The sequence below is a fragment of the Engystomops pustulosus genome, chromosome 4 (assembly GCF_040894005.1).
Source record: "Engystomops pustulosus chromosome 4, aEngPut4.maternal, whole genome shotgun sequence".
Lineage (NCBI taxonomy): Eukaryota > Metazoa > Chordata > Amphibia > Anura > Leptodactylidae > Engystomops > Engystomops pustulosus.
The window spans coordinates 195837120-195860915 of record NC_092414.1 but is presented as its reverse complement, the minus strand read 5'-3'; the positions used below and the strand labels follow the sequence as shown (position 1 = coordinate 195860915).

At 43.7% G+C, this 23796-nt stretch overlaps 2 protein-coding genes across 3 annotated transcripts; both read right to left on the bottom strand.

Annotated features, from left to right (window-relative positions):
- Window positions 1-4241: 4241 nt before the first annotated feature.
- Window positions 4242-10333, bottom strand: LOC140127984 (uncharacterized). The gene is made up of 3 exons (XM_072149278.1): window positions 10080-10333; window positions 7369-8232; window positions 4242-6109 (listed from the first exon to the last, which is right to left on the bottom strand). The coding sequence occupies exons 2-3, from the start codon at window positions 8207-8209 to the stop codon at window positions 6054-6056; spliced, it is 897 nt and encodes a 298-aa protein (XP_072005379.1). The 5' UTR covers window positions 8210-8232; window positions 10080-10333; the 3' UTR covers window positions 4242-6053.
- Window positions 10334-12923: 2590 nt separating this feature from the next.
- On the bottom strand, window positions 12924-23669 carry LOC140127980 (uncharacterized). 2 transcript variants are annotated; one of them, XM_072149272.1, is made up of 9 exons: window positions 23344-23669; window positions 20942-21615; window positions 19528-19598; window positions 19130-19256; window positions 18051-18119; window positions 16244-16408; window positions 14993-15196; window positions 14683-14886; window positions 12924-14361 (listed from the first exon to the last, which is right to left on the bottom strand). In XM_072149272.1, the coding sequence occupies exons 2-9, from the start codon at window positions 21609-21611 to the stop codon at window positions 13037-13039; spliced, it is 2835 nt and encodes a 944-aa protein (XP_072005373.1). In that variant the 5' UTR covers window positions 21612-21615; window positions 23344-23669; the 3' UTR covers window positions 12924-13036. The 2 variants fall into 2 exon arrangements, with proteins under 2 accessions (XP_072005373.1, XP_072005374.1); XM_072149273.1 differs by having other exon boundaries at window positions 23418-23669.
- Between the last annotated feature and the right edge of the window lie 127 nt (window positions 23670-23796).

The following is a 23796-nucleotide window of genomic DNA, read 5'->3' as shown; positions in this document are numbered from 1 at the left end:
GGGAGCGGTGTATATGTGATAGGGGGAGCGGTGTATATGTGATAGGGGGAGCGGTGTATATGTGATAGGGGGAGCGGTGTATATGTGATAGGGGGAGCGGTGTATATGTGATAGGGGGAGCGGTGTATATGTGATAGGGGGAGCGGTGTATATGTGATAGGGGGAGCGGTGTATATGTGATAGGGGGAGCGGTGTATATGTGATAGGGGGAGCGGTGTATATGTGATAGGGGGAGCGGTGTATATGTGATAGGGGGAGCGGTGTATATGTGATAGGGGGAGCGGTGTATATGTGATAGGGGGAGCGGTGTATATGTGATAGGGGGAGCGGTGTATATGTGACGGGGGGGTGTACGGGGAGCGGTGTATATGTGACGGGGGGGTACGGGGAGCGGTGTGTGTGTGTAAGATATGGGGGTACGGGGAGCAGTGTATATGTGACAGGGGGGTACGGGGAGCGGTGTATATGTGACAGGGGGTACGGGGAGCGGTGTATATGTGATAGGGGGAGCGGTGTATATGTGATAGGGGGAGCGGTGTATATGTGATAGGGGGGTACGGGGAGCGGTGTGTGTGTGTAAGATATGGGGGTACGGGGAGCAGTGTGTGTGTGTGTAAGATATGGGGGTACGGGGAGCAGGATCTGTGTGTGAAATCAGTACTGATTATTTCTGATCAGTCAGTGTCACTTCTCCCACCAACACTTCAGGATGACATCCTAGGAGAACATACACACAACTTGTACAATTGTATATATTCCCTCTGTTACCCTGCCATACACAGGATGGCCAAAGGGGTTGTAAAATCTTAATCAACCAATCACATTGCAGCTTTCCTTTAGTAGAGCACAACATTTAAGTTGTGGTTAGCTGTTATGGGCAACAATGAGATCCATCCTGGATTCTGTGAGCCACGACTTAGGATCCCTGGCACCAAACTCTCAGGGTTTTTTTTTTTTATAAAGTAACTATTGGCTTTATCAAATTTTGATAAGGGATAATGTAAACTAATATTCAATGTATTAACCCTCTCCTGGTTCTGTCTTAAATTGAGAGAAAAAACAATCGATCCTCTTCGCTTAATGTGGCTACATGTTACCTTTGCAACTCAGAACTTGTTCAAAAAGTTACGTTACACGAAAAACACACACGTTCCTGAATAAAGTTTTTATTTCATCCTCCATTATTTACATGTTATGATGTTCTCACTCAAATTCTTATGAGCCGCGGGAGGTTCTGTTATTGCGCTTCTAATACAATGGGGCACGTATTACACCCATCTACAAGTGACCTTTGTTATCGCATTAGCTTGGGTTTATGGGTAGTTTTTAATTTGGGTTCCTGTAGTGTAATGGGGAGAATTTAGTATTTTCATGTCGTTTTTGCATGAAGGTGATTGTATTAAAAAGTTATTTTTGTATACAGGCGGTCCCCTACTTAAGAACACCCGACTTACGTGCGACCCCTAGTTACAAACAGACCTCTGGATGTTGGTAATTACTGTACTTTAGTCCTAGGCTACAATAATCAGCTGTAACAGTTATCACAGGTGTCTGTAATGAAGCTTTAGTGTTACTCCTGGTTCTTATGACAATCCAATATTTTTAAAATCCAATTGTCACCGAGACCAAAAAAGTTCTGGCTGGGATTACAATGATAAAATATACAGTTCTGACTTACATACAAATTCAACTTGAGAACAAACCTACAGACCCTATCTTGTATATTGTTAAACACATTTGTGGATAGCAACCACATGCTTTGTGTTTTAGAATTTTTAGGAGTGTAAATTCTTGATGCTTATATACAAATCTGCTCACTTTTTGTTATTTTTAAATCCCTATTTGTGTGTAAACCTACACTTTGATGTGAGTTTTATGTAAAAATGTATGTTTTTATGGCATTTTCAGTGCACATTTTGTTTAATACCGCTTCTACTCGAGTATAAGCCGAGACCCCTAATTTTACCAGAAAAACTGGGAAAACCTATTGACTCGGGTATAAGCCGACGGTGGGAAATGCATTAATCACAGCCTCCCAGTATACAGCCAGCCAGCCCCCTGTAGTATACAGGCAGTCCCCGGGTTACATACAAGATAGGTTCTGTAGGTTTGTTCTTAAGTTGAGTTTGTATGTAAGTCAGAACCATATACTTTATTATTGTAACCCCAGTCAAAAATTGTTTTGGTCTCTGTGACAATTGGATTTTAAAAATGTTGGATTGTCATAAGAACCAGGAGTAACAATATATCAGACACCTGTGATAACTGTTACAGCTGATCATTGTAGCCTAGGACTAAAGTACAGTAAATTACCAACATCCAGAGGTCCGTTTGTAACTAGGGGTCGTATGTAAGTCGAGTGTTCTTAAGTAGGGGACCGCCTGTATAGCCTTCCAGCCAAAAAATAAACTGACTACTTACGATTCTGACAGCCCGGGCAGCTCATCTTCGATCTTCATGTGTGCAGCAGGTCCGCTGCACAAATCTCTGTGCGCATGGCCCTGCCGGCACACAACTATGTTGTCACCAGCGGCTGACATCGCAGCTGTGCGTGGGCCAGGCCGTGTGCATGAAGATGTCGCGGACCTGCAGCCGGCTCGCAGAAAGAAGAGTTGCTGCCCACAGAGCTGTCCCGGACTTGCCGCACACATGAAGATAGAAGAGGAAATGCCCGAACTCTCGGAATGGTGAATAGTCAGTTTATTATTTATTTTTTTAAAATATACCCCGAGTATAAGCCGAGTGGGGAATTTTAACCCCTTACCGACATGTAATGTAGTATTACGTCACATGCCGGGTCCCGGTGCATGGAGAGCATATTGCAGCAAAGGCTCACCGGTAACACCTGCGATCGGTGCCGGTACCGATCGTGGGCGTTTTCCTGCTGATTGGCGTGGCACGGGCGCCACCATCTTTCGGAGGATTGTCGCTCCCCGTCACCATGGTAGCCTCAGGTCTTGCGAAGACCTGAAGCTACTTCGGGTTAACCCACACATTACAATGTGCTATCAGCACATTGTAATGTATGACGAGTTTGTACTTAAAGGGGCTGTTAATGATATTGTTTGTCTTATAAAAAGTTATACAATTTTCCAATATACTTTCTGCATCAATTCCTCACGATTTTCTAGATCTCTGCTTGCTGTCCTTCTATAAAAGCTTATAAGTTTACTTCCAGTGGACAGAAATCTGACCCTGGTTACACAGGTGCACGAGCTGTTATATCCCTGGTCATGTGATGTCACACAGGTGCACGGCTCGTTATTTATCCCTGGTCATGTGATGTCACACAGGTGCACGGCTCGTTATTTATCCCTGGACATGTGATGTCACACAGGTGCACGGCTCGTTATTTATCCCTGGTCATGTGATGTCACACAGGTGCACGGCTCGTTATTTATCCCTGGACATGTGATGTCACACAGGTGCACGGCTCGTTATATCCCTGGTCATGTGATGTCACACAGGTGCACGGCTCGTTATATCCCTTGTCATGTGATGTCACATAGGTGCACGGCTCGTTATAACACACGGCTCTGATTGCTCTCTGTGGTACTAACGAGCTGTGCACCTGTGTAAACATTGTCATATTTCTGTTCCCTGGAAGTAAATTTAGAAACTTCCTATAGCAGGACAGCAAGCAGAGATCTAGAAAACCATGAGGAATGTATATTGGAAATTTGTATAACTTTTTATAATACCAACAACAACATTAATTTGCCAAAATGGGAAAACCCCTTTAAGTTGAATTTGTATGCAAGTCGGAACTGTATATTTTATAATTGTAACCACAGCCAAAATTTGCAATTGTATTTGAAAAATGTTGGGTTGTCATAAGAACCAGGAGTAACACTAAAGCTTCATTGCAGACACCTGTGATAACTGTTATAGATGATTATTGTAGCCTAAGGATAAAGTACAGTAAATTACCAATATCCAGAGGTCCGTTTGTAACTAGGGGTCGGGTGTTCTTAAGTAGGGGACCCCCTATCTTAGCATCTTCCATAGAAATAAGGTACAACATTACGAGAATGGGTGTATGAAGATACAAATGTAATTTGTATGTAAATGGTATTTCTGTAAAACTCAAAGTGCCCTACACAAAGCTGGTGGGGTGAAACCTGAACTTCGGGAGCTTTTATTCAGAATCCATGATAAATGATGCCCATTATCTCAGTGTGAACATGGCCCTATCCATACACTTCCATAGATGGACCACCACACATGACAAGATGCAGAAGTTGTTATACCTTGGCGAACACAAGTATATTTACACCTCGGGAGCCTCTTCATAAGAGAACAGCATATACATACATGACAAAAACACCTTGTGTGAATGGGGGAGGACATCGAGGAGATGGAGTAAGACTGGTACAAAGGGAAAGCCAGTGCAACCAATTGATAAAGTTAAAGGGATGAATCGGATTGTTTAGTGCTCTGGGCCTGTAGTCTGGCTGATTATGGGAAACCCTAAGCAGACCCCAGTGATGTCATTTGTTCTGTGTCACCACAGCCTTTTAAGGTCACTGATTGGCTCGTTCCATGATCCTGACGTCTCCATCTATTAATCCCTCTACTACCCCAGACTACCAGGGAGTCAGTTCTTAATCCCTCTACTACCCCAGACCACCAGGGAGTCGGTTCTAAATCCCTCTACTACCCCAGACCACCAGGGAGTCGGTTCTAAATCCCTCTACTACCCCAGACCACCAGGGAGTCGGTTCTAAATCCCTCTACTACCCCAGACCACCAGGGAGTCGGTTCTAAATCCCTCTACTACCCCAGACCACCAGGGAGTCGGTTCTAAATCCCTCTACTACCCCAGACCACCAGGGAGTCCGTTCTTAATCCCTCTACTACCCCAGACCACCAGGGAGTTAGTTCTTAATCCCTATTCTACCCCAGACCACCAGGGAGTCAGTTCTAAATCCCTCTACTACCCCAGACCACCAGGGAGTCCGTTCTTAATCCCTCTACTACCCCAGACCACCAGGGAGTCAGTTCTTAATCCCTATTCTACCCCAGACCACCAGGGAGTTAGTTCTTAATCCCTATTCTACCCCAGACCACCAGGGAGTCAGTTCTTAATCCCTATTCTACCCCAGACCACCAGGGAGTCAGTTCCTAATCCCTTTTCTACCCTAGACCTCCAGGGAGTTAGTTCTTAATCCCTATTCTACCACAGACTACTAGGGAGTCAGTTTGTAATCCCTATACTACCTCAGAGCAACAGGGAGTAAATTTATAATCCCTATACTACCCAGACCATCAGTTATTAATCCCTATTCTTCCCCTGACCACCAGGGAGTTTGATATATTTTATCAACAGAAAATGATACATTAATCACTTGTCTTGTGCCCTTCACAATACAAAGAGTATTTAGCTCTAGATAAATACTGTACTCCATTCACTAGCTGAAAAACATATAAAAACTCTTTTTATAAGAAATTCTATAAAAGCTAGTCTGTATGCCATAAACTGGCCCCATCCGATTACACAGAAGAAGGATGAAGGATTCAATACATTCCATTTCAGACAGCAGAAAGTCCGGCCCGCTGCGTGCCCAGTACCGTGCACTATTCTGTCACATGGCACTAAGATGGCACAGCTGTTATACAGAGTCAGTCCGATCTGTAATGATACAGGACCCTGGTCCGGGGTGAATCCGCTTATTACACATAGGAGGTGTCCTCCTTGTAAGTCCTCAAGTCAAGGTGAAGATTGGAGCTCTGAGCAGATCAGATATGACGCACGGACATGGCCAGGAGCGAGTGTATGCTTGCCCCTTGTTCAACCTGGGAAGTCAACATACGGACCACTGCTGCAGCCACACGTCTTCTCCTAAACCTGGGTCCTTATACAGAACAAGATGGGAGCCATCACATTCACTACAAAAATATGGCCTCCCGACACATCCATCCATTTGTGTCTGAATAGATCTGAACTACAAAACATTTTCCCCAATTGGTGCGCGAGTATTGTCTCTCGTTAGTTGGGACTTGCACCCTTGGTGGAGGCTGACGTAACCCATGATACTCCTCCAGACCCGTCACTACGTGTCCGATCCATAATCCTCGGGTTCCTCTTTCACTTTGACGAGTTGGACATCTGCAAAAAAAAATAAATAAATAAATAAAAAACATAACTATTCGTATTGTGCTGTGTAATATATATATATATTATATATGTCATAGTCACTAGAAGTCTAACCAATGACGGTGGGCTTTTGATGAAAATTAAACCACTTTACCTCACGTTTTTTGTAACATGTTAAAGGACATCTACCACCAGGATGAAGGATTGTAAACCAAGCACACTGACATACTGGTGTGTTCCCCCTCTGACAGGATCTGCTCTTCTTTTAGCTTCTTATGTCCTTGTTTTAACAAAAACAAAGGCTTTTAAAATTATGCAATGAGCCAGAGAGAGGACTGAGAGGATGGATGTTAATGGAGTCTGGAGCCCCTTGCTTTCATTTGCATAATTTTTAAAGCCATTCTTTTTCTTAAAAACCAGAGCATAAGAGACTTAACCCCTTAACGACACGTGCCGTAATAGTACGGTGTGCGTCTGGAGCGGATGCATGGAGAGAGCTCACGGGCTGAGCCCGCTCCATAGCCGGTAAGTCTTTGCTGCATACTGTAGCAAAGACTTACCGGTAACATCACTGATGTTATCCCGTCGATCGCAGCTCCATACACCAAAGTTTAAAAAAGTTATTAGGAGATTTCAATTTTTGTAAATGTATGAAAACATTAAAAACCCTATGCAAATTTGGTATCACAGTGATCGCCCCGACCCAAAGAATAAAGGAGACATGTCATTTGGGGAGCACAGTGAAAGCCGTAAAATCCAAGCCCAGAAGAAAACAGCGCAAATGCGTTTTTTCCCCCGCATATGGAATTTTTTCCTGCTTCCCAGTACACGGCATGGAATATTAAATACCGTCACTATTAAGTGCAATTTGTTAGGCAAAAGCCCGTCACAGGGCTCTGGAAATGGAAATGAAAAAACAAAAAAGGGGCCACGTCGTTAAGAGGTTAAAGAAGAGCAGATCCTTACAGAGAGGTCACACACCAGTATGTCAGTGTGCTTGGTTTACAATCCTTCATCCTGGTGGTAGATGTCCTATCTATTAAAAGTTCTGCTCCACTTTCTTGATATGTTAAACGTGCAACCACTTTCACATGATACCTTCTTCGCATCTTTCTGGGTTGGAATTGTCTACCAATAGGGATAGAGGTTGTGAACTTTTGAAAAGTTTAGAACATCAGTCAATATCTCAGATAAGTAATTGCTCTCCACTTCATACTGTCCATCAATAACTGAACACAAATGACGCAATAATTAAATACGTAGATACTCACCGGGCGTGACTGGTCTATCCAGTTCTTCAGGTGTCACCGCTCGTTTCTTTTTCGGAACAAGATCCGAGTTTAATATGGAGTAATCTGTCTGTATTCCGATGCTACAAAATCTCACTTTTGGCAATTGGAAATCCTCTTGTGCCGCTTCTTCGACTTTTAGTCTTCCGTTAGCGGAGACAGTCGGGGGCTGTATCAAAAGCTGTCGTAAGCTACTGTTGTCTCTGTACTGATGCAATTCTTCTTCGACTTTTACTCTCCCGTCTATCGAGATGGTTGGAAGATGCGGTAAGCTATCGGCCTCCGTGTACGGGTGTAACCCTTCTTCGACTTTTATCCTCCCGTCCAATCCGATGATTGGAGTGCGCATTAGAGACTGTTCTAGGCCGTCGGTGACTGTGAACTGAAGCACTTCATCGTCCTCCGGTAGTCCCCCATTCATTGATGGGTCTGGGGAATGTAGCAAAGAATGGAAACTGTTGGTGGAGACATCAAACTGTCTCTTCCTTTTTCTTCTACGATCTTTCTTCAACGTTTCTTCTATAATACTTTCTCCTTCACAAACAATTGGGAAAATAGAAGGTACGGCATTGACTCTCAAAGTTCTCCCGTGGACGTTGATAATATAGGAATCCAGGGTGAAGTGACACGAGCAGAGGCAGTATTTTTTCTCATCCAATATCCGCTGGGCCAAAGCATTTATATCCTTAAAAATTTGGCCGGTCTGTTGAAGCCATAGTTTTATTCTTGCGAAATCCTTAGGAAAGTGATGCAAAATGATCTGCCCGTTCTGGCCTTTCCTTCCGGTTTTGCTTACACACTGGTTTACCAGGCAGCTAGGCATGATTTTTTTAAAAAAATATTGCCCTGCAGAAAAAAAAAAATGTAAAAAAAATTAGCAACCAACATCTTAACTTTATTAGATTTTTTTTTTTAGATTGGTCTTTCCTTCTCCTTGGGATTTTAAACGTGCAATAAACATCTGGATTTTATAGATTTTTTTGTATGTAATAAAATTTCTTTACATCTTTGAATGTTTCTATGTATTTTCTTTTTGTGGCATTAATTATGCATGCTAATTTTATTTATTAAAATGTAACCACGACTTTATTTTTTTAAATTTTTAATCTTTTCTCTCTTTAGGGCAGTGTACCAAAGACAAAAATTTGGAGTTTTCATTAAGAATATTTATGGGGAAATCAACATTTTGATCTTCACCAGGTTTCAGAGACATGATAAATAAGTATAATTTTTTTGCTATAATAATAATAATAATAATAATAAAATTATTTATATAGCACACACAGATTACGCTACCCTGCACATAACTTGCAAATCAGTCCCTGTCCCCAATGTGGCTCACAATCTAATCAACCTACCAGTATGTTTTGGAGTGTGGGAGGAATCTGGAGTACCCGGAGGAAACCCACGCAAACACGGAGAGAACATACAAACTCTTCGCAGATGTTGACACTGGAACTTGAACCCAGGTCCCCAGCGCTGCAAGGCTGTAATGTTAACCACTAAGGGTGATGGCACACGTGGCGTTTTGAACCCGTTTTTGGTCCATTTTTAAGCAGTCCGTTAAAAAACGCATATGTTTTTGACCGGTTTTACCAATTATCTTAATTAAAACTGGTCAAAAACGGATGCGTTTTTGGACAGACTGCTTAAAAAATGATAAAAAACGGGTTCAAAACGCCATGTGTGGCATCACCCTTAGCCACCATGCCGCTAAATATTGTACTAATTTTATTGTAACAGAATCATTATGCTTTTTTTTTAAATCCGTTTTAAAATTTTTATTTTTTTAAGTGTTATTTGAGGTCACTACTAGAGCTGAGCAGACCCAAAGTGTTGGTTTGGGTGTGTTCCTGCCAAAGGGCAAATTAATGCCCTAACAAGTAGCGATGTCTATGATTATCCAGGAGGACACCCTGTCCAATCATAGTCATAGCTAGTTGTTAGGGGTGTTAATTTACAAGTTACGGTAATAGGTGCGGGTCGGGAAGAACATGCCCCAATGCTGAACCTACTCTTGGGTCCACTTATCTCTAGTCACTACTGCATCCAATCACTGGCCACTACACAAACTGCACATGACTACTGAGACCAATGATTGGAGGTTGTGACCTCAAAAGGATGGCTGGAGCAAAGCAGGACAGGCGTTGCACCCACGCGACTAGGACATAAATATCAACTTGGTAGAGGACGTGGCTTCCAACCACCCCCCCAGTCATCTGCTTGACGGGTCCCAAAACTCCTATTCTCCAGCTGAGCTGCAATACCAAGCACAGCCACTGTATAATATATGGCGCTGTTGCCGACAAACAGTAAAAGTGCTGCAATGTTTAGATGAACTTATCGGTGGGAATGATGAGCGACTAAATGACAGAATATACATCCTTAATTAAAGTTTAAGATATAGGGGAACAGTATGTGGCCCCCTTTAATCCTACGCCTAGCAGGGTGGCCCCTTGGCATCACATAATCGCAGGGCATTGGTGAGGGGTAACTCGCTATTATGGCGGATTATAATGAAGCGTCAGTGCACGTTACGTGATTTTTGCAGCGATTTCCCCCAGGACGCCCCATTATGTAATGATACTCAGATGTGTTTCCATTCAACACCAATTTCAATATCTCTGCTGTCTGAGGCTCATCATGTCCAAGCGCACACACCTGCATCAGTAACCAGGCACACACATTATTACCTGTGTCAGGTGAGAATGATGGGACTTGTAGTCCTGCTGCACTGCATAGGGCAGACTGCCCTTCTAGAAGCACTACAACCCCCAGCGGGCGCCACACACTGCGGCTATTCACACACAGTCCGCGACACCATAGCCGAGGCTAGACCACAGCGGCTCCAGGTAGCGCCGTGACGCCACGGGAAGGGGCGGGGTGTCCCGGAAGAGGGGCGGTGCTAACCTGATTACTATACAGGAAGCGGAGGTGTGCGCTGGAGGCGGGAAACTGCGAGGGCGGGAAGAAGGATGAGGCAGAGGCGGAAACTGACAGGAAGATACTGAGGGCAGGGAGGATGTGGGGAGCAGCTAGATTTGAGGTTTAGGGTCAATGGGAACAATCTTTATTAAGAAGGGGATATATGAAGTATTTGAGGGAAGCAGAGGAATGGGTAGCAGTAATGGAGAGTGTGTGAGGAGGAGGAAGGAGGTAGGAGGTTTGGGAGTCAAAAAATGGGGAAAAGGAAGTATCTGAGACATGCAAAGTAATGGGGAGCAGTATAATAATGTAATTGTGTGAGGAAGAAGGGGTGAGGGGGCAGTCTCAAAAAATGGGGAATAGGTATCAGGGTGATGGCACACGTTGTGTTTTGAATTTGTTTTTTGGCCCGTTTTTAAGCAGTCCGTCAATAAACGCATGCGTATTTGACAGGTTTAACCAATTATCTTAATTCAAACTGGTCAAAAATGGATGAACGCCACGTGTGCCACCTCCCTCAGTCTGTAAGGATGGGGGGCAAAGGAAATATTAGAGATGAATTAGGAGAGGAACATGTGATTGAGGAAGAGGGGGTGTAATAGAGAATAATTGTGTGAGGAAAAGGGGTCTACTCGCTTCTTCGTTTCGAATACTGTGACTCCAGAGTAATTGGTATTTTACTAATATCTCACCTCATACTCTCATTGGAGGAGATTTATCATACACCCGTGCGTGATAGCAGCCATGCCCGCCCTTGTTGCGGCAGATTCATCAGGAGACTTAGGTCTGTTGATATATCCGACGGTCACTGGGCAAAACTGACCTGGCGTAGTTTTGTATAAAAACCAGCAAACGAAAATGTGCTGTTTTTTTTTTTTCAAAAGGAGTCAGGCACGGGCCAAAAACAACCCATGTCCACCTTTTCCACACCCGCTGCGCAATAATTTGCAATTATTTAATAAGCAGTGATAAACCTCACACATAGTCTATCCTAAGTACAGCAGCCAGTGCTGTCTATCAATCCCAACACTACACTCCATATTGGTTGCCCCTCGCCTTCTGAATTAACACTTCTGCACCTTCCTAGCTCTCATTCATCATCTGAGTCTACTGCCTAACTAACCCATCCTCTCATCCAATCTTCCAGTAATCTTCTTATTCTCTTCTTTAATTTAAACCTCCTTACTCCCATCTCTAGGACTTCTGTGCTGCACCAATTCTCTGGGATTCCCGAAACCGGACTTTGAGACTCGGGGGCGCGTTCACACCATGCGTTGCGACACGTTTTTTGATGCGTTTTGCTAAAACGCAGTGTAACAGCATGTGATTATTGCTGAAGCCTATTGATTGTGTCAAAAACGCATCAAAAAACGCACTGCATTGTGTGAACGTGCCCTCATACTTGACTAACAAAGCATCAAATGTGCCCTAAGAAGCAATTGCCTTACACACTCAGTAACTGCATGCAAAATTCACTCTTGTCAGTAATATCCACTGTTTTGTCCTTCTGTCTATTTAATCCCTAAGCACTTAAAGGGAACCTGTCACCGCTGTTTGAAAAAAATTAGCCTTAGACAGGTTCCCGTAGAGCCCTTGGACTGTGGGCACCCTTTTTTTTTTTTTAACTAACACAATCGATGGTCGCAAGCAGAGAAAATTAACTTTGATTCTCCAACGAGTCGGACTGGGTGTATTATGCTGGAGTCCATCAGACTCCCCTCATCACATCATCAATTCCACTCTTCTTTCCCCTACGTCTTTTGGACAACTTGCCAAATTCTCGCGCAAGAACATAAGTCACTTTTGGCTGTCATGCGCAATGAGCGTACGAGCTGTCCACGCCCTCCTCTCACTGAGCATGCGCGGCCTTTCCCCTTCCGCATGCACACAGGCAGGGGAGGGTGCAGACCTCTCAGATGCTCACTGCGCATGACAGTCGCATGGCTTTTGTTCTTGCGCAGGAATTGTAATTTTTTTGGAATATACATTAATCTTGGCTAAAAAATTTAACATTCACAATGGATTAAACGATGAAAGGCTCCACAAAGTTTGATGCCCAATTTCTACCAAATATGCAGTTACTCCATGTGTGGTGGTAAACTTCTGTATGGGCACAAGGAAGCTGGCATTGGCTGGTTCACCAACTAAAAATACAGCTGTTCTCCCTAATACCCCTGATACACCAAAATAACTTCTCTTTCTACTGAAAAATTTCAGATGTGGTCATAGGGGGGCATTTATCACATTTGTACGACAGTTTTCTGGTTTACATGTCCTGAAATAATCACAATTCTTGGTGAAATGCTGCAACTGCAATTATTTCCCTCTTTACGCCACTTCCGATCCAGGTTTGCGACAGGGACGTGACCGCCAGCAGAGTAGGCGGCACTGGTGTTCCTGTCCTGCGCCCTCGCTATAGCTTTTAACCATTCAGGCCTGAATGGTCTCCGCTTATAGAGCAATTCTACGCCAGATAGGGCATACATAAGGAGGCTGGAGGGGCCTGGAGTGTGTTCTAATATGGTACCAGATTTCTTCCTATTGTAAGGGTCCCCAGTAGACACCGCCAATGTAGATTTTATTTTTGAATTTTAATTACAAATCAGAGAAAATGTAATTCAGTCAATTTATTGCACAGTATATTTACATCCAGGTTACTCATATAGACATAAAAGTGCAGATAAAGAGGATAGTATTAACAGTATATACAAGGCTGAACAGTGCCTCAGGTTGTCTTAGTCCTAACAGACTTGGTCCTACATTTATTTGATGTGCATGGATTATTTTCAACAGTCTCAGTCCCCGTCTTTTCACTTATTTTTTTTAATTTCATACCAATATCTTCGGGTTTTTTGTGTGTCTTCTCGTGTTTAACAAGCACAGAGCTATAGGTAAAACTCTTGCCGCACTCTCCACACTTGTACGGCTTCTCTCCGGTGTGTGTCCTCCGGTGTTTAACTAGAGATGACGCCTGTGTGAAACACTTCCCACAGTCTGAACATGAAAACGGCTTCAGTCCAGTGTGAATTCTCTCATGATTCACCAGCGCCGAGGTCTGAGAAAATCTTTTGCCGCACTTTCCGCAAGCATATGGTTTTTCTCCGGTGTGAATACGGACATGCTTCACCAGTGCGGAGCTGTGAGAAAACGTCTTCCCGCAGTCCCTACAAGCATACGGCCGCTCCCCGGTGTGCGTTCTTTGGTGGTTAGCCAACGCGGACTTGTCTATAAAAGATTTCGGACACTGGCTGCAGGAAAAAGGTTTTTCCCCTGTGTGCGTTCTTAGATGTTTTAGCAGACCAGAACTTTCCGTGAAGCTTTTGTCGCATTCTTTGCAAGCGTAAGGCCCCTGCCCAGTGTGAATCCGCTGATGACGCACAAGATGGGCTCTCCTGATAAAAGATTTGTCGCAATAAGTACAAGAATATGGCTTCTCCCCCGTGTGGATCCTCAAGTGAGTGAGAAAGTTGGAGCTCTGAGCAAACCTTTTGCCGCATATGCTGCACATGTATGGCTGCTCACCCGTGTGTGAGCGCTGGTGTCTGACAAGGTGCAACTTACATATGAAACGTTTGTCACATTCGCTACAGGCATATGGCTTCTCCCCAGTGTGCGTCCTTCTATGTATAACAAGGTGGGACTTGTCAATGAAACTTTTTCCACATTTCCCACACAAGTATGGCCGCTCGTCCATGTGAATCCTCTTGTGTCTTAATAGATGTGAACTACGGTTGAAACATTTTCCGCACTCTGTGCATCTGTAATCTCTTTCTGCGATTTGGGATTTAGACTTGGTGGTGGCTGACATCATTTCTTTTCGAGACTGGACATCAAGTGTTTGGACTACAGAGTTTTTGCTATTACAGGGGCTTTGGTCTAGCGGATCTGGTTGTCTACAGTCTTCTGATTGATCGAGCGACTGCTCGTCTCCATCGCACATTTGCACTTTTAACAAAAGCTCCTGTTTGCTGCGCACAGGACTTTGCACTCTCCGAGTGGACACATCGGTGTCTGAAAAATACTCCTCTTTCACTTTAATGGGTTGCACATCTGCAACAGAAAAACAGAAGATTCATAGGTGATCTTTGTTGTATAGACACCATGATCGGCCTAAATCTAACTAGCCAATGTGCAATTTTCATGTAGGTTAATTGGAAGAACACACTATCCAGGGATGGAGCTGTGGACAAGGCAGGTCTTACACACAAAGTGCACCATTTTCCTATAATGGTTGTTGAGAAAACGGGGTCCAACCAAACATCAATAAGGGGGAGCAATGCGACACTAGCCCAGGATTAATTGTTAAAATTAAAGGGACTGTTGCTTGAGAGGCCGGCAGGACACCATGTGTCGGAAGTAAAGATTTATTACCATTACTTAAACTGTGGTCTATAAGCTCTTGTTGTGTAGAGTCTTCTGCCTGATAGACCACTTGGTCATTTCCATTGCACATTTGTGCTTGTGTTTGAGGTTCTGGCTTGCCGGACGCAGAGTTTTCTGCTCTAAAATTTCTGTTCGACTCATCAGTCTCCGGAAAATCCTTAGGTTCTTCTTTTACTCTGATGAGCTTCACATCTGCAAGAGAAAAGCAGAAGGTACATATGGGAACTTTGTTGTATATATACACCATGATTGGAAGAGATTACTGTCCAGGGTGAGATCATGATCCAAAATTATTTACCATTTTTTATTCCGTTGTCTATAAGGTCTTGTCTCGTAGAGTCTTCTGCCCGATAGACTGCTGGCTCATCTTCATTGGAATTATGTGCTTTTAACAGAGGTTTTGTCTTTATGGAGACAGAACTTTCGTCTCTAAAATGTTTAGTGGACAAATGACTCTCAGAATAATCCTCGGCTTCTTCTTTTACTCTGATGAGCTGAACATCTGCAACAAAAAAACAAAATGAATTAAACAAGACCCCATGTCATGTATGACATGACTGGTACAAGTCTAGCCAAGCAGGGTGGGATTCTCATGTATGACATGACTGGTACAAGTCTTGCCAAGCAGGGTGGGATTCTCATGTATGACATGACTGGTACAAGTCTTGCCAAGCAGGGTGGGATTCTCATGTATGACATGACTGGTAGAAGTCTAGCCAACCAGGGTGGGATTCTCATGTATGTTAGCTCAAAGGAGTCATTATCAAAGATGGGGATGTAGTCAATGGAGATCTTTAATCAAAGTAGACTGCTTTCTTCTAATGAGCAACAAAGAAAGGATTTTCTCTTCAGCCGAGTCACTCTGCTTAGTTCCCTCAGGAATGAGGGAGTTGAGAGAGACGTTGGCTGTGTGTAACTTGCATAGGAGAATTACTGAGGGAGGGGGAATGATGTTGGCTGTGTGTAACTTGCATAGGAGAATTACTAAGGGAGGGGGAATGATGTTGGCTGTGTGTAACTTCCAAAAGAGAATTCCTGAGGGAGGGGGGATGATGGAGTTGAAAGAGACATTGGCTGTGTGTTACTTCCAAAAGAGAATTCCTGAGGGTGGTGGAATGACGCAGTTGAGAGAGACGTTGGCTGTGAATAACTTCCAAAAGAGAATTCCTCAGGGAGGGGGAGTGATGTAGTTGAGAGAGACGTTGGCTATAGGTAACTTGCAGAAGAGGATTTCTGAGGGAGTTGAGAGAGAGAGAGATGTTGGCTGTGCGTGACTCACTGAAGATAGTTCCTGATGAAGGAGGAATGAGGGAGGGAGCGGTGTCACACAATGACTTGGTGAGTCTCCTGGGAAGGTGGCAGCAACTTATTTTTAAAGTGATTTTATCTAGATATAAGCTATGGATTTTTATACATAAATAAGCATGGGGCACGGTATGAAGCCTCCTGTCAGAACCTGTCGTTAGGCTTGATGGTGAAAACCTAATGACATGTAAAGGACGTCTGTATTTGGTGCAGGTGGAGAAAGTTCTACTTTGTTCTTCATTACCATTAAAGTATGTCTGCTCTTCCAGTCCTCGTCTTGTAGCGTCTTCCGCTTGCGAGTGAAGTTCTTGCTGGCTGGGCACAAAACTTTCCAGTCTCCAATCTTCAGTGGACACATCTGTCTCTGAAGAATATTCAGGTTCTTCTTTCACGGTGACGATCCGTAGATCTGCAATAGAAAATCCAAAATCCTTACAGAAACCATTATCACTATAAATTTAGATTTTCATGTAGAGTTTTGGTAGAATACACTATCCGGAGGTGGAGTTATAGAGAGGTCTATGAGCAAAGTGGAATTTACTTCTATAATGGGCATCAGGGAAGGTGCTACAACCAAAAGCAGTAAAGATAACCAGGAGGCCATATCAAAAGGGGGGACCCTAACTATTTTATTCACCATTATGGAAGCTTTGGTCTACAAGGTCATGTCTAGTAGATCCATGATCAACTCCATTGCCCATATAACTTTCTCAGGTTACACTTTTACGCACTGTCAATGTGCAACACAAAATCGGAATTCTCGTACTAGACCATTGTTATGTTATGTAAAAATGAAAAAGTTATGGATTTTTGAAGGTGGAGAGCAAGAAATGAGCGAAAAAACCCTGCATCCTTAAGGGGTTAAAGGAAATTGAAATCACCCCCTTTCCCTAGAACTGATATAAATATAAATAAAATGCCCGATCTATCAAAATATAATAACGTTTTTTCACTGCGTTTAACCTTGTAACGGTTAAACGCCCAAAGTCGCAAATGGCATTTTTTTGTCATTTTGAAAAGTAGAAAAAAATTTTATGAAAAGTGATCAAAAGTTCGCACAGGCCTAAAAATAGAAGCATTGAAAACGTCATCAAAAGTCACAAAAAAATGACACCACCCACAGCTAAGTTATTAGCGCAATTGGACGGCAAAATGAAGAATTTTTTTTTTGTACTGGAGGTTTTAATTTTTGTAAATGTATGAAAACATTATAAAACCTAAACAAATTTGGTATTCCAGTGATCCTATTGACCCAATAAATCAATTAGATCTGTCATTTGGGGCGCACAATGAAAGCTGTAAAAACCAAGCCCACAAGAAATGTCGCAAATGTGTTTTTTCATAATTTTCACTGCATTTAGAATTTTTTTCCTGGTTCCCAGTACACGGCATGGAATATTGAACACTACCACTACGAAGTGCAATTTGTTACGCAGAAAATAAGCCCATACACAGCTCTGAATGGAAAAAATAAAAAGTTTTATATTTTTGATGGTGGGGAGTGAAAAATAAAAATGCAAAAAACGAAAAAGGGGCTGGTCCTTAAGAGGGTTAAAGAAAAGTTTGAAAATGACATGCCCATGCACTTCAGGAAAAATTGGAAAGAATTGTTTACAGTATTTCTTGTTGTGCTTCTTTACACGCGGAGACTACAATTCCCATCAAGCCTTGCATAATAGCATCTCAGTTCAGTCAAATTAACTCCAGCACATCATTTCCCCCCACATCACTCATCTGCTGCATGGTTTCCCTCCCTGTCAGCACAGTATCAGTACAGCACTCCAATGTACAAGCAGTAGCAGATCATCCTCCCGGTGGACAGATAAAGCACCCAATGCTTACTGCTACTTCTTTGCATATTGATGGACAGACTAAAAAAAAAAATCAGATAATAACAAGGGGGGGAGAGCTGAGGTGCCCCATGCATCAATCCAGCCCTGCCCAGACTGTGATGTCAGCAACCATGTGATGGTATCTAATCCACCAGCAAGAGATGGATAGGAAAACGGCGAGCTCAGTCTACAGAAATTCCCTATACAGTCCACACTCACCTGCGGCCCGAGACAGGATTTGACACTTTTCAATTATGGAGATTATTTTCGGTTTTTCATAGATGAAACCTGTAGAAGTGAATAGAACATATTATGTCATAAAATAAAAATGTGATTTACCTTAAAGCCAGATGATGGTAAATTTGGCATCTCATGAGGGGAATGATATAAGAGCTCAGGAACTAAGGAGTCTTAGGCCCCTTCCACACTAGCGAGTGTGATGCGATGAACTCGCATCACACTCGCAACGCAAGCTGCCGGGAACGCACGGCCCGAACGCTGCACCGCGGGAGTGAACTCAGCATGTCAGTTCACTCCCGCGGTGCAGCGTTCGGGCCGTGCGTTCCCGGCAGCTTGCGTTGCGAGTGTGATGCGAGTTCATCGCATCACACTCGCTAGTGTGGAAGGGGCCTTAAAGGTTATCTACCACCAGGATGAAGGATTGTAAACCAAGCACACTGACATACTGGTGTGCGCCCCTTCTGGCAGGATGTGCTCTTCTTTTAGCCCTGCTTTTTTTTTTTTTTTTTTAAGACTTTTAAAATTATGCAAATGAGCCTGAGGGACTGTAGGCTGCACAAGGGTGAATGGAGCCTGGAGCCCCTCAGGCTCATTTGTATAATTGACATAGGGAGCTTAATGAAGAGCAGATGCTACCGTAGGTGGCACACACCAGTATGTCAGTGTGCTTGGTTTACACTCCATGATCCTCAAGGTAGATGTCCTATCCCAAGCAGAGCTCCTGTAGCAGGTAAGGTGCAGGGAGTGCTGCCTCCCCCTTTAGGTTGGCACCGTCTTAGGCTGCATTCACACAATGAATACCCGCTGTACTGTAGTACGGTGCGCATACATCGGCACTGGGGAGAGGAGGAAGGGGAGAGCGCCGCTCACCCCCGCCCCTCTCAATAGCTTAACATAGAGCCCAGTGCCGTATTCTGTCCAAAGATAGGACATGTCCTATCTTGCTACGGAACGGTACGGTGCCGTGAGGCCATTGTGATGTATGGGGGACGTGTATACCCCGTACATGCATCGGCCCTATATACGTCCCCCGTACGTTCGTGTGATTGTAGCCTTACCCAGAGACAAGAGGTTGTAGTAATTCTCCAGCATGACCTCCATATACAGCAGCTTCTCCACCATTTCCAAACTGTCCCACTCCTTGGCTGAGAAGTACACCGCCACATCATCAAATCTGATCGGGACCTGAGAAGTAAAGAAAAAGTCACTATGTAACTAAAAACAGAATCAGTTTGCTCCATGTTCTGTGCAGTGGCCAGACCTGTAACTGCAGCTGCAGTGATGGTGCCCGGACACTACAAAGAGCAGGGAGCCATCACTTTCATCTCTGTGCTAGGTGTTACACTAAACGATAATCCGGGCCCTGTATCCCTCCCATGATCAGATATTTCATCCTGGACAACCCCTTTAAGCAACAAAGACATGGCTCATGGCAGTGCCTGTGGCAGCTTATTACCTCTTGTAACAAAGAATCCATATGTTGCTTCAGCTTATCCATCATATCCAAGGACGATGCAACCACAGAATCTATAAAAGTGATAAAATGTCATGAAATAATACAAACATATCAAAAACATCCCCAAGCATATAAAAGTATAAACCGTTCAATAAATCCTGCTCAGTCATCTCTTCGTATTATATGATTGTATGAGAGAAGGCGAATCTTGCTGTCAAAACCAAACGTTAAAAAAAATGTAAAAAAAATAAATAAATTGAGAGACGGGTGTTACCAGGTGTTACACAGTCCAAAACGGTCCAATCAATAGTCCCTGTAACAGACGGTGTCTTGACACACCTTTTTGTCAATGAAAATGTTTAAACCCATCTATAAATGTATGCAAAAAATTCTAATAGGATTATATGTCTCTATTAGCATTAAAAACGACCGTATGGGGGACGTATATACGGCCGATATACGTCCCCCACAGACGGCAATGGGCGCACGGCGCCCTACGGGAGCGGTACGGTGCAGCACACGCGCGGCACCGTACCGCTTCGTACCCGGGAAAAAGATAGAACCTGTCCTACTTTTTCCCGTAATATGGCGCCGTGCGCCATTGCTTCCTATGTAGAGGGGCGGGGGTGAGCTGCGCTGCGCTGCACTGCCGTTGCCCGCTACGGTATGGTACGGGCGGGCAACGGCAGTGTGAATGTAGCCTTAAATGGGTTTTCCCACGAACAAAAGTTAGGCCCTATCCACAGGACTTGTTGATCAGTGGGTGTCTCAGTGCTGAGTCCCCCACAGATCGCGAGAACAAGGGTCCGACCGACCCCTCGCCGCTCCTCCGACTAATGGAGCAGGCGGCCACGAATGACCAATCTGCTCCATTAATCTCTATGGAGCTGACGGAAATTGCAGAGCACTGCCCTCACCAATATCCATCAGCTCCATAGAGATTAATGGAGCACAACGGTCATGTGCGGCCGCCTGCCCCTTTAAAGGTGATTTTATTTTTAGTGTTTTGGTTTTTTTTTGAAGACATGTTAGTCTGAAAATGTTATAAAGTTAATTGAAGGGTGATTTGGCTGCCTGTAGACTACCGTCATTATTAGAGGGGTTTTCCCACGAAATAAAGCTATCCCGTGGATAGGGCCTAACTTGCTGATTAGTTGGGGTCCCAGTGCATGTGGAAAATCTGCATTAAAAAATGCACAAATACACTAAATAAAGAAATGTGCATGAAAAACGTACATAAAAACTGTGCCTATTAGATGCGGATTTTCATGCGGATTTCAACATGACAATCTGCAACACGTGCAGATAGTTTTAAAAAAAAAATCTTCTACTGATGGCTGAATAGTCCAGAAGAAGTTTTCCCTGGTTGGTAACTCAATAGAGAATGTTTTTTTTAGAATTTTTAGATACCTACCAGGTGTCAACGTTCCATCCAGACCATCGGTTCCCACTGCTTGAGTCTCTTGGCAAACGAGAGCGGGATGATCCTGCGTGCTCTGCGTCTGCGTTGCGATGCTGCAGAACTCTTCGTCTTGATGCTCTTCTTCTTTGACTTTCATCGTTCCGTTCATGAAGGTGTCCGGATCTTGTATGAGCGGCTGCTGGAGGCCATTGGTGACCGCGTACTGTAGCAATTCCCCTCCCATTTTTAGCCTGTCGAAGGTGGCGGCGTTAAGAGGCCTTAACCAAGGCTGATCGAAACCTCCACCGACCATATTAAACGCTCTGAACCTCTTCTTCACACGTTTCTTCTTCAAGTTCTCTTCGATAATACGTTCTCCTGCTCGCACCCGTGGAAAAATCGTGGGCACGGCATCAAATTTCAAAGATTTTCCGTGATGGTTGACATTGATGATGTAGGAATCCGGAGTGAAGTGACACGAGCACAGACGGTACTTGTTTTGTTTGTTTCCATCCAATATCTTCTGGGCCAGGGCGTGGAGATCTTGGAAGAATTCACCCGTCTGTCGCAGCCAAACCGTTATTCTCGAGAGATCTTTGGGGAAGGGGTGTAATATAATCTCTTCGCTCTGGCCCTTTTTCCCTGTTTTGCTAAGGCATTGGTTGACCAGGCAGCTGGGCATGATTCTGATTAAAATAAACAAACAAAAAAAAAGTACTATCAAAATGATAAACCAAGGACGCTTACTCATAGATCCAGACACCGTGACTGTGGTAATCTTCTTATATTTGTTATCTATGGCCTCTTTCCTTCTGAAATCAACTTTTACAATTATGCTAATAAATGATTTTGATTTTGGCTTCACAGGCTGTTACACTGTCTCACCCTCTCTCCTGCTCCCACTGCTGCCCCTCCCCTGCCTGATGTAATCTCACCGTAGCAGTGGAAGTTTCTGCACAGTGAAACAGCCTATAAAACTGCAGCATAGAGGGGCTCTGGTAACACTCCCTAGAACCCTCATTAGCATGATTGTAAATGTGCAGGTTGTGAGTAGAACAACAGTGGAGCAGATCCTTAATAGCGGCAACAACCCATCAAGAGAGGTGTAGCCGTTTCTTTTCCTATTCATGTACAACCCCTTTAAAGGTAGTCTAATACAGACAGTCCCTGGCTTACATACAAGATGGGTTCTGTAGGTTTGTTCTTAAGTTGAATTTGTATGTAAGTCGGAACTGTATATTTTATAATTGTAACTGCAGCCAAATATTTTTTTGACAATTGCATTTAAAAATGTTGAGTTGTCATCAGAACCAGGATTAACAATAAAGTTTAATTACAGACACCTGTGATAACTGTTACAGCGGATCATTGTAGCCTAAGGCTAAAGTACAGTAAATTACCAATGTCCAGAGGTCCATTTGTAACTAGGGGTCGTCTGTAAGTCGAGTGTTCTTAAGTAGGGGACCGCCTGTACATTTGTAAATGTCCGGAGGTTGAAAAGAATGGCTCTTTTCTTCCAAGAACAGTCCCTTTGCTGACCATAGGTAGTGTATGGAATAGTAACTAATCTCTATTCATTTGAATACAACTGAGCTGCAATACCAGCACATACCATGATCATGTGTGGCGCTATATTTGAAAGACAAACTTTTTACAGCTGACAGTATGTGGAAGAGAAATGCCCTCTAATTATAAAAAAAAAATACCTTTATTATTTCAGTCCATAATGCCGTTTCCGAGAAATTCCCATTTTAATCCATATGCTAATGAGGCAGTTGGTGCACCCACAGTGTGTCCTCAGCACCCGGAGCACTGCTATTCCTGCCTGGATCAGTACTCTCTCCATCAGATAAGCAGGGCTTGAGCAAAGACAGAAGTGATTTTGGCCCGATTAGTAGTGATCTGAGTCCTGAGGACACACAGAGCATACCAACTGCCTCATTAGCATATGGATTGAACTGGGAATATTTTGGAAATGGCATAAAGGACAGAAATAATGAAGGTACGATGGAAATCACTGTGCATTACTCTACAAGATGCAACCGCTCGGCCTTGTAAAGGTGTCTGGGATTACGACACTCGTGCAAGAAAAGAAGATGGTAAAATATGAAGGGATAAACTCAGTAAATCCCGCTGCTCTGCTGATCCCTACATGTCCTACATCACGTTGGTCTCGATATTCACTGGAGTAAGTGATCACGTCATCGCTGCAAGATCGGCATATTTTCTTAATGATTTTGGGCACGTTTTTAAAAATCCTGAACAACCCCTTTAATATACTTAAAGGGGGTTTCTACTCCATGAATATTTCAAGATCTCTGCTATCTGTCACATCCACTGTCCTGATCATATCCTCAATATGCTGTGCACATCCATGTATCACACAATGACATCATGCTATGCACATACATTACCTGCTCCTCTTGTGTCTCAGCTGCACACAGAAAACCTGGGGTATTCTGGGACTTGTAGTCCTGCTGCACCTCACCTGCAGCGCTCAGCAAGGATCACACAGTGCAGGTCATCCCCAGAGAGTCCATGTCACCATGATCGATCCGCTACTGCCATTATCTGTTTCATTGCTAGGAATAAAATCCACATAAGGAGGCCAGGATTTTCTAAGCAGGATCTCAGTAAGAACTACAACCCCCATAACAGCAGGGATTTGTAAACAAGACACCTGGGAAATGTAGTCCATTGCCCGAGCAGCCCAATTGCATTTCCTTATTCAAAAACTACAATTCCCATGAGGCATTTTTAACGGAAGTGACGTAGAGCGCAGGGTTCAGGTATAGAGCCTAGTGCATGCTGGGATTTGTAGTACTCTAGAGGCGGTATTAGCCAATGAGAAGGCGGAACGGCGATTA